Source organism: Corvus brachyrhynchos, unplaced genomic scaffold (assembly GCF_000691975.1).
Source record: "Corvus brachyrhynchos isolate BGI_N302 unplaced genomic scaffold, ASM69197v1 scaffold412, whole genome shotgun sequence".
NCBI classification, from domain to species: Eukaryota; Metazoa; Chordata; class Aves; order Passeriformes; family Corvidae; genus Corvus; species Corvus brachyrhynchos.
Genome location: NW_008236761.1, coordinates 1,281,982 through 1,292,523, shown reverse-complemented (window position 1 = coordinate 1,292,523; position 10,542 = coordinate 1,281,982). Strand labels below are relative to the sequence as shown.

The window sequence follows — 10,542 nt, the reverse complement described above, 5'->3', positions numbered from 1 at the left end:
TGGGGCTGGGATTGCCAGGGGAATGGGATTGCGATTGCAAACCAGAGGGATTGGGGATTGCAATGCAGATGCACCCAGGTTTCCGTTCCTGATGGGTCCGGGATTGCCGCAGGAATGGGGTTGAGATTGCAACCCAGATGGATCTGGGGTTACAGCCCTAACGGGTCCAAAACTGCGCCCCAGATGGGGCCAGGATTCCAACAGGAATGGTTCTGGGATTGCAGCCCAAATGGATCTGGCATTGTAATGCAGATGGACTCAGGTTTGCTTCCCTGTTGGGTCTAAGATTGCAACAGGAATGGGGTTGGGATTGCAAAAGGAATGGGATTGGGATTGCAGCACAGGTGGATTGGGGATTGCAGTGCGGCTGCACCCAGGTTTGAATCCCGGGTGGGTCTGTGATTGTAACCCAGATGGGTCTGGAATTGCAAAGGAATGGGTTTGGGATTACAGCCGGATGGGTCTGGGTTTCGAACCAAAATGGGCCCAGGATTCAAACACAGATGGGCCCAGGATTGCGAACCAAGTGGGTCTGGGATTGCAACCCCGAGTGTTGCAGTCCAGTTGGGCCTGGATTTGCAATCCAGGTGGATCTGGGATTGCAAACCAGGTGGGTTTGGGATTACAACTCAAAAGCACCCAGGATTGCACACAGAAGGGTCTGGAACTGAAATGCAGATGGACCTAGATTTGCAACCCATTATGTTCTGGAATTGGACCCCAAATAAAACAGGGATTGCAACAGAAGCAGGTTTGCAATGGGATTCTAGGGTTGTATTCCTGATGGATCCTGGATTGCAATGCAGATATGCCCAGGATTGCAACTGAGATGGGTTTGGGATTGCAGCCCAAATGTGTCTGGGATTACCACCAAAATGGATCTGGGATTGGAACTCAGAACAGCCCGGGATTTCAATCCTGATGGCTCTGGGTTTGCAATGCAGATGGATCCAAGCTTGCAACAAAAATGGTTCTAGGATGGCAGCCTAAAGGAATCTGAGATTACATCAGAAATGGGTCTGGGATTGGATCCCAGAAGAGCTCAGGACTGCAATCCAAACAGATCTGGGATTGCAAACCAAATCAACCCAGCATTCCAACAGCTGGGGTGACCAGGGCACTGCAGTTGCAGGAGCTGCTGCCTTGCAAACAGCGTCCTTACCTGGTGGCAATTAGCTGTCCCTCTTCCCTGATCCCTGCGTGCACTGACGGCTGCTGCAGCTCTCATTACATGCCCCGAGTGGTCCGTTCTCTGCCACGCACCCTTGCCGGGGTGGGATGCTCATCATCCTCATTTCCAAGAGGAAATTTACTGGCTGCAACGGGAGGATGCAGCCCTGCTGCACGCCGTTGCTGTGGAAACAGGGTGAGCGGCTAATTAGATTTAATTAACGAAGCAGGAGGGGAGCGTTACAAACATATCTGGGCAGGATGCATCACCCGGCCAGCAGGGATGTGGGTGCTGAGGTGATGATGCCGCGGGGAAAAGGGGGTCTGCCTCAGTTTCCCTGTCTGCAAGGTCAGGGAGGGGGATATTGGCAAGGACGGAGTCCCTAAGGATGCTAAGCACCCCAACACCATCCGCGCATCCCCCCCTCCCCAAAAATCACACGCCCCAAGAAAGCATCAGCTCCCCCCACCCCACCCCCACCGTCGGCCCTGGGCAAAGCCCTTCCAGCAGCATCCCCCGGGAGGATCCGGCCCTGCCCGCATCCGCGCGTGTCTGTGTGGGCACGGCTCTGCCTCCCGCGCTCCCACCGCTGCCTCCCGCCCGTGCCTGGGCAGCTCCGGGCCCGGGGACCCTCGCGTCGCCACGGACGCAGGCGCAGCCTCGCACCCCGCAGCCGCTCTGCGGGAGGGCTTTTTATACATCCCCGTAGTTCCACATCCACACCGAACCCCGGCGATATAAATAGCGCCTCGCTTTTATTCCCCTCCCCGCCGCATCCCGGCGCAGCGTTCCGGCTCGGGCGGACACCTGGGGTTAGAGATAGAGCGATAGAGAGGGAATTTCGGTGCGATTCCTTGGGCCGCGTGGGACGGACCGACCCTCGGGACCCGCATGCTGCAGATGGTGAGGACTCTGGCGCAGTTCACCATCGCGCTGGAGGACATGCGAGACATCGGGGACGGCATCGGGGCTGCGGCAGCCGCGGTGGCACCGAGGTGATGGCAGAAGGGGTCCCGGGGACGGAGGGGGGGGGACCGGTGGGATGCGGGGGTGAGGTAGGGGTGCATGGATGCGTCATGTTTGGACACGTGTGCAGAACCCGGCACCTGTGGGGTCTGGATCGCGATTGCCGTGGCAACGGTGCCTCCATCCTCATCCTCAGCTCGACACCCCCGGGATTCTCTGGATTGCGGGGAGGGGGTTGCTCCCGCCCGGAGAGGGTGATGGGGGGGCTGGAGCCATCGCTGCCACCGCCCCCCCAGTGCTGATTTACACCGCGGAGGCGTCGGCTGATGGGAAATACCCCAATTCCCATGGCGGCAGGGGCTGATCCCGAGGGTGCTGAGCACCTCGGGGGCGGCAGGATGAGGCCGGGGTGAGGCGGGGGCGTCCCCAGGGAGAGCAGATGGATAGTGAAGCATTTTCAGCCCCCCAGCGGAGAGGCTTTGCTGGGATGGGGAATGCAGTGGGACACATCCTGCCTTTGCCCACGGATCGCTTTGCCCTGCTGGGATGGTGCCTTACCCCCAGCTCCTGCTCATCCCAGTGGGAATTTTCCCTTGCCGGGATAATACTGGTGCTGTAACGGTGGAACAAATCCCCTTGCCAACAGCTGGGCCTCATCCTGCATCTCCCCACTGCTGCAAACCCCTCAGCTGCTGGTGCAGTATGTGGTGCTGAGCCTGTTCAGCTCCTGGGTCTGACCCTTTGCTTCGGTCCTGAGCTGGGACAGCTCCAGGAAAAAACAGGAGCAGTAGGGAACTACAGGCTGGGCGAGGGCTGGGGAAACTGAGGCAAGGTGAGGGGTCAGGTACCCCTAAGCTCCATCCTCCGGCGAGTGCCCTTCATCCCATAATTGCAACAAATTGATCCGGCAGTGAGAGTGTTTCTAAACCTTCTAACCAAGTGGGGAGGTCTCAGCTGGTGTCCCCGAGGACTCCAGTATCACCATGGTTTCCTGATTCCCTGGAGAGACTTGGACCTGTCACCAATATTTGGCTCTAGACAACGATTTCCTGCATGATTGACTCCATCATCAGCCTGCTGGGGAGCAGGGAAACTGAGGCACGGCTCTGTCCTCGAGCACTGAGCAGGATGTGGCCAGGATTGCTCCCCAATGCTCCCTGGGGACCACCAGGGACATGGTGGCCTCTCTCCACGGTGAGGATGGTTGGGCTCAGACTTCTTCCTGTGGCTGCAGAGCAGCTTCACCGCTCACGTGTCCCCACTGGGGAGGACACAGCCCCATGTGTCCAGGGGACAGGGGCTCATCCCACAAGATTGAGGACATTTGGGGTGTCTCACATCCAGGGTCTTGGAGATTCTACACATGCAAAACTTTTGGGGTATCTGTGCCCCCCAGGCACTTGGAGCATCCCTGCACCAAAAGCTTTTGGGATTTCTCTGCACCCGGCATCTCTCGGAGCACCTTCACATGCAAAACCTTTGGGGTGTCTCTGCACCCAGAATCTCTGGAGTGTATCCAAACACAAAACTTTTGGGGTATCACTGCACCTTTGGAGCACTTCTGCATCCAAAACCTTTGGGGCCCAGGGCTCTTGGGGCATCTCTCACCAAAATCTCTTGGGGTGTCTCACACCCAGAGACCTTAAGGCATCTCGCACCCAGAACTTCTGAGGTGTCTCTGCACTCAGAGCCTTTGGAACATCTCACAGCCAAAACTTTTGGGGTGTTTCACGCCCTGGGCTCTGGAGCACTGGGCCCCCAGGCTGAGCTGCAGGGGGTGCACTCAAGGGGGGTCTCTGAGCCCCATGGCCAAGAAGACCCCGACCCACCCGCTTCCCAAGGCCGGCGGGCCGTCCCACACTGCCACCTCCCCGTGCCCCCCACCACCCCATCAATCCGCCTCCCGTGGGGCCACAGCCCAGCTCCAGGGTGCCCGGGGTGCTGGGCGGGAGGCGAATTCCTACGGGTCCGCTCGGAGCGGAGCCGCAGGAGAGCCAGAGGGCTCCGGGACCGACCCATGTAGGGCTGTGAGCTCCAGGGCGGGCTCCTGACGCGGCCGCGGAGGAAACCAGGCGTCTGTGCGCTCGGTGTCATGTACTTCCTAATCCTCCCGGATTCCTCCATCGGGGTGGAGAGGGAGCGCAGGGGAGCTGGACGCCAGCCGGGCTCCTCCGGTGTTCAGCCTTCCCAGCCAGCCCCGGTGCCGGCCCCGACCCCCGGCACGCAGCTCCCCCGCCCCGGGTCACCCCAAAACACTCGTGTGTCTTTTTCCCCGGGCAGGACATGAGGAAACACGTCATCATGACGCTGCTGGACACCGAGCAGTCCTACGTGGAGTCCCTGCGCACCTTGATGCAGGTAAGGTGGCACGGCCAGGGTGTGACACCCCAAACCACAGCATGGGGTCACCGTGGTCACCCCAAGTCGGACCCCCGGCTGCGGGTGCTGCACCAGGACCTGTGCGGCACAGGGGTGGGATGGGGTGGTGGGGGGGACGTTGGGGACAGCGGGAGCAGAAGTGGGAGCACTGTGACAGCAGCCCCAAGCACAGGGTGTGGGAGTTACCTCCATCTCCAAAGCGAGCCTGTGACATGCCCAGTGTGTTGTCACCTGGCAGGTATCATGTCCCCAAATCTCCTCCCGTGCTTGCTTCCCAAAAGCTCTTCCTCATGTGGCACCCCATCTTCTGATGGGCCTGCCATGCTGGGGGACCCCTGAGGTCCCCTGTTCCCACGTGCTCCTGCTCGGATCAGCACCTGCAGACCTGGGCCAAAGGTTTTTCCCAGGCCTTTTTTTTGCTGAGCTGGTTCCAACCCCCCTGGAGCAGCCTGGCCGGAGGGTCCACCTCACGTTTCAGATGTTAATGAAGGTGTTTCGGCAGGTTAATGGTGGTCAACGCCCTGGAGAAGTCACCTGATGCTCCGCACCCCTGCCGGGGGAAACACCAAAAACTCCGAGCTCTGCAAAAGCAGTGCCTGTGGGACATCTTGTGCCACAAGGGCATGGGGAACACCATCCCAACACTCTCATGGGCTCTTGCCATAAATCCCCCACAAGGGTGCCCCCATGGTGGACACAGATGTGCTGCAGGAGGGAAGCACCCTCTGAGGCTGCTGCCAGTGCAGACCTTGGCTTAGAGAGGCAAGAGGATCCCAGCTCCGGGCCTGATTTTGGGGGGAGCTGTACAGGGTTTGGGGTTGGGGGCCTTCCCTGCTGGTGTTGGCACGGAGAGAGTCTGTCCCATGGTCTGTGCATCCTCTGAGGTGGCATGTGAGGCTGGTTGGAGAGGACAGCCCTGCTGCGACTGTCCAGTTTCCCTCTGGAGGGAGCGGTTGGACACGGCTGGGAGCCACGGGGTGTTAATGCCTGAGCTCTTGTGCACAGGACCTGTCCTGACACAGCGCAGCTGGGGGGACCTGGCTTTCTGGCAGGGATCACAGGGCTCCAGGTGTCCCCAGCTCCCTGTCTCAGCTGGAATGAGGTGCTCAGATCCTTGACATGGCTTGGTGGCACGTGGCATGGTGGCTGCCAGGGACAAACATCACCTTGGAGCATCATCTTCCAGCCAAGCCAGATGGTGCATGGACAAGCCCTGCCTGCTGTCCCTGTGTGCTGCAGCAAGGGCTGCCTCCGTGCTTTTCATCCCCGTGTGGAAGCACAGGATGCCACAGTCCATCCCAACTCCTGCTGGAGGTGCTGGACATATTAGGGCAGGTGAAGGGGGTTTGGAGCCTCAGGACGGATTTGGTCCTTCTAACTTGGGTCTCCACGAGATATCTGGCATCAGCTTGAGGAACCTGATTCCTGGGGAATGACTCCTCCTTCACCAGCTTGGTTGGAGATGTCCAAGGCCACTTGAGATGGGTCCTGTGCTCAGTGCTCAGCTGCGTGGTCCTCCCAACTTCCTGAAAGCCACCGGCACCCTGTGCTGGTCAGATTGAGGGGGTGGCAAGGCTTGAGAAGACCTTCCACATCCTGCTGCATCTCCTGCAAATCCATCTCTCCTGTTCCAGGGGCACTGCTCCACTCCGCAGCTCTGGAGGGAGGGCGGGGGTTTCATAGCAGAGCCACCCACCCAACCTTGCTGAGGACCTGCTGGCCCTGCATATTGCTCGTTGGCCATTGTGTGGTGGTCCAGGGCATGATCCAGTGGATGCATCCTGCTGGCTCCAGCCCCTCCTGGTTCCAAACACCCTAAATCCCACCAGGAACACACTGGCATTTGGATCCTGGGGTCGTGTTGCCATCATTTCCAAGCTAGGTCAGGCAGATTGAGGTGACAAAGACTCATGACAGCAAAGGTGGCTCTTAAGGCCGTGGGACAGAGGGTCCTGTGCTATGCAGCTTCCTTGTGCAGACCTGTCCCCCTCCCCACACAGCCATGGGTGGGATGGGACCCAGGGAGGCTGGGTTGCAAAACCTGTCTGGTCCTGCTGGTGTGTCCCACAACCCAACATCCCATGGAGGAACCCCCTGCTGCAGGATGCCATCCATCCTATCTACACGGACTGAGAGATCCGTGCTGGGTGGGGTGGGAGAGGAAACCTCCGTGGACCCCGGTGCCTCTGCTTGCCTGCAGGGTTACATGAAGCCGCTGAAGCAGCCGGAGAACTCCCTGCTGTGCGACCCTTCGCTGGTGGATGAGATCTTCGACCAGATCCCCGAGCTGCTGGAGCACCACGAGCAGTTCCTGGAGCAGATCCACGACTGCGTGCAGAACTGGCACGAGAAGCAGAAAGTGGGCGACCTCCTGGTGCAGTCGGTAGGTCCTGGCAGGGTGGTTCCCCCCGGGAATGCGGGTGTGCCCGCTCCTGGGCACAGCCCCGGAGCAGAGGTTTCGGAGCGGGAGGCAGGGGAGTGATGAAAGGATGGGCCAAGCAGGCCTGGGATGGAGAACAGGAGACAATCTCCAGGCCTGCTGTCTGCTTAGCGTAAGGGTGGGAGCTGCTGCTCCCGGCTGGCTCTGCAGCTCCGCGTTTCTGCCTCGGGAGCACAAACGTCAGGGCTGAAAAATCGAGGTGGGCGGACAGTGAGCCCTCCGTGCGCCAGCCCAGAGCCAGAGTTAACCCTTGGGGCAGCTTCTTCCAGGCTCTCCCAGTATGGCCATGCTGGATCTAGCCCTGTTTTTCCCTCCCAGTTCTCCAAGGATGTGCTGGTGAACATCTACTCTGCCTACATCGATAACTTCCTCAATGCCAAGGATGCAGTCAGGATTGCCAAGGAAGCCCGGCCGGCTTTCATGAAGTTCCTGGAGGTGGGTCCTGGTTCCTCTCTCCACAGATCCTGGCCAAGATCTAGAGCCAGGCAGGATGGGAGTTAATGGGAGTAAATTTATTGCCAGACTGGGAATTTTCCCCCCGCCTTCTTGGTTTTGTTGCAAAGAGGGTCACTTGGGATGACCCAGAATCACTCCAGATGGTGTGGAAGGAAGTGGCCCAAAGCCAAAATGGGTGATCCTGGGTTGGTGGGAGGCTGGGTCCCTGCTGTGTCCCACCTAAGGGACTCATCCCTGTCCCTCTCCGGTGTTTTGCAGCAAAGCATGAGGGAGAACAAGGAGAAGCAGGCCCTGTCCGACCTGATGATCAAGCCGGTGCAGAGGATCCCGCGATATGAGCTGCTGGTGAAGGTGGGTGACACGGGGGTGGCAGTGTCACACCGGGAGCAGGGGACGCCACGGCTCTTTCAGGGCTCTCAGGTCTCTCCTGACCCCTTTTCCCACCCCTTGTCACAAAGTTGGTGTCCCCAGGTGTGCACATGGCTCTGCCCTGCTGGAGATGGTCACTCTGAGGACTGTCACCCTGCTGCCCCCCCACTGCAGTCCCTTTACCCTCAGCCTTTCTGCTGGACGCTGCGGTGTCATTTTGGGACCAGTCCCATGGCCACCCCCTCCTTGGGGCTGCTCCTGACCCCTTTTCCCACCCCTTGTCACAAAGTTGGTGTCCCCAGGTGTGCACATGGCTCTGCCCTGCTGGAGATGGTCACTCTGAGGACTGTCACCCTGCTGCCCCCCCACTGCAGTCCCTTTACCCTCAGCCTTTCTGCTGGACGCTGCGGTGTCATTTTGGGACCAGTCCCATGGCCACCCCCTCCTTGGGGCTGCTCTCCATCCCCTGCAGCCAGAGCAGCGTGCGAGGGGCTCGGGCAATGACATTGCCCATGTCCAGGCTTTGCCAGAGGTGACACCCCGGCTCTGTCCCGCGGCAGGACCTGCTGAAGCACACGCCAGAGGACCACCCCGACCATCCTTTCCTCATCGACGCCCAGCGCAACATCAAGCAAGTGGCTGAGAGGATCAACAAGGGCATGAAGAGCGCAGAGGAGGTGGAGAGGAACGCTCGGATTGTGCAGGAGATCGAGTCCCACATCGAAGGGATGGAGGATGTATGTATGGGGGGGCCTTAGATGGGGGTCAGTCTTGCCTTCTCCACAAAATGTCCTCATTTCTGCTCTTTCTGGGTCATCCCAGGCTGGGTGGCTTATTTTCTCCTCTGGGTCCTGCTTTCCCCATGCCTTGGTGGGCTCCTGGAAGGTTTGGGAAGGGACTGGGGTCCCAATTCTGAGCGGGGGGATGCAGGGGTGGGGATGAAGCCCATGAGGATGGGATGAAGCTCCCTGCCATGGCTTCCCACCCACGGGTCTCCTTGTCCCCACAGCTCCAGGCTCCGCTCCGCAGGTTCCTGCGCCAGGAGATGGTCGTGGAAGTGGTAAGAGCAGGGTCTGTGGGGCCATGGGACCACACACTGGGTGGGGCAGTGGGAGGCTGTGATTGCAGGTCCTGGGGTGCCTGTGTGCCCATGGGAAGCTACAGATGGATGGATGGACGGATGGAGGGAACAGACAGATGGAAGGGCAAGGCAGCACATGGGGAAACTGAGGCAGGGCCCTCTCCCAGCACTGGCACAGAGGGAGGGATGGTCATTAACCCCCTGGTGTCTCCCACTGCCCCACAGAAGGCGGTGGGCGGGAAGAAGGACCGCTCCTTCTTCCTCTTCACGGACCTGCTGGTGTGCACCACGCTGAAACGCAAGTCGGGCTCGCTCCGCCGCAGCTCCATGAGCCTGTGAGTACCACCAGGCTTGGGGACAGCCCCTGGGTGTCCCTGCCAGCTGGCCTGGCTTTAGGGGGCTGTGGGTGTGGGTGCAGCTCGGCCATCCCCCCCAACCTCCCAGGTACACGGCGGCCAGCGTGATCGACACTGCCAGCAAGTACAAACTGCTCTGGAAGCTGCCCCTGGAGGACGTGGACATCGTCAAAGGTCTGTCACTGCCTGCTGGAGTGTCCCATCCCACCCAAAGCCTGTCAGTCCCCCCAGCCAGTGATGCCAGGGAGGGAGGGTTTAATGCTGTGCACATGTCCCCACACAGGTGCCTCGCAAGCCACCAACAGGGAGAGCATCCAGAAAAGCATCAGCCGCCTGGATGAAGACCTCAACACACTGGGGCAAGTCAGCAAGCTGTCAGAGACCCTCAGCTTCCCCCACCAGGTATGGGGATGGCGGCCCTGGAGTTGTCCCCTGGTCGGACACGTTCCCAGTGGGACCGAACAGGATGTCCTCAGCATGAGGGGAGAACATGTGGAAGGGCTGGTGGCCATGAGTGTCCAGCCCAAAAGCCACAAAAGGGGTTGGAGCAGCCTCTGAAGGATGCCAGTCGATGGACAGGGGGATATCAGGCATGTGGCTTGTGGTGGCCCATCCCTGAGAGCTGAAGCATTGTCCCCATCCCCAGGGCCTGGATGACGTGATCAAGGACCTGATGGCCGCCATCCACCGGGAGCTGTCGGAGAAGCAGTCCCTGTCCTTCAGCATGGCCTTCCCCCCCAACAAGGTGGAGCTCAGCACCACCAAAGCTGACGGCACCGAGTCCTTCATCTTCGAGTTCCCCAACCCCGACGCCCGACTCGGCTTCGAGCAAGCCTTCGAGGACGCCAAGAAAAAGCTGGGTAACAGCGGGGGGGGAGGTGGACATGGTGGTGGGCTTGGCATCTCCCCCACCCTGCCTTGGTAGACCCCCTTCCTCCATCACTTCTACATCCTCCAATCTGATTTTCCCAGCTTCCAGCAAAAACTGCCTGGACCCAGAGTTCCTCAAAGCCATCCCCATCATGAAGACGCGGAGTGGGATGCAGGTACTCAGAGGCTGGGTTCAAGCATCCCACAGGTCCTCTCCATCCCAGATGCTGACAGCTCCTGCATCAGTCCTGAATAACCCAATCTTTTGCTCCCTTGCAGTTCTCCTGTGCTTCTCCCAGCCACGGCAGCCCGGAGAGCTCACACGAGGTTTGGGTTTGCAACAGCGACGGCTATGTGGGGCAGGTTTGTCTGCTGAGCATCCGCAAGGAGCCCACGGTGGAGGCCTGCATCGCCGTCTGCTCCGCCAGGATCCCCTGTATCGCCTCTGTGCCCG

General features: G+C 59.8%; 1 protein-coding gene across 1 annotated transcript in view; it reads left to right on the top strand.

The window, feature by feature from the left end:
* Positions 1–10,542, top strand: part of ARHGEF17 (Rho guanine nucleotide exchange factor 17) — a 24,312-nt gene that overhangs the window by 11,383 nt on the left and 2,387 nt on the right. The window contains exons 2-13 of the mRNA XM_017727081.1: positions 4,418–4,495; positions 6,717–6,899; positions 7,275–7,391; positions 7,671–7,763; positions 8,342–8,518; positions 8,791–8,841; positions 9,088–9,197; positions 9,307–9,392; positions 9,502–9,620; positions 9,865–10,078; positions 10,191–10,264; positions 10,368–10,537. Of these exons, the coding sequence (XP_017582570.1) occupies positions 4,421–4,495; positions 6,717–6,899; positions 7,275–7,391; positions 7,671–7,763; positions 8,342–8,518; positions 8,791–8,841; positions 9,088–9,197; positions 9,307–9,392; positions 9,502–9,620; positions 9,865–10,078; positions 10,191–10,264; positions 10,368–10,537 (1,469 nt within the window). The 5' untranslated portion in view covers positions 4,418–4,420. The remainder of the gene's footprint in view (positions 1–4,417; positions 4,496–6,716; positions 6,900–7,274; positions 7,392–7,670; positions 7,764–8,341; positions 8,519–8,790; positions 8,842–9,087; positions 9,198–9,306; positions 9,393–9,501; positions 9,621–9,864; positions 10,079–10,190; positions 10,265–10,367; positions 10,538–10,542) is intronic.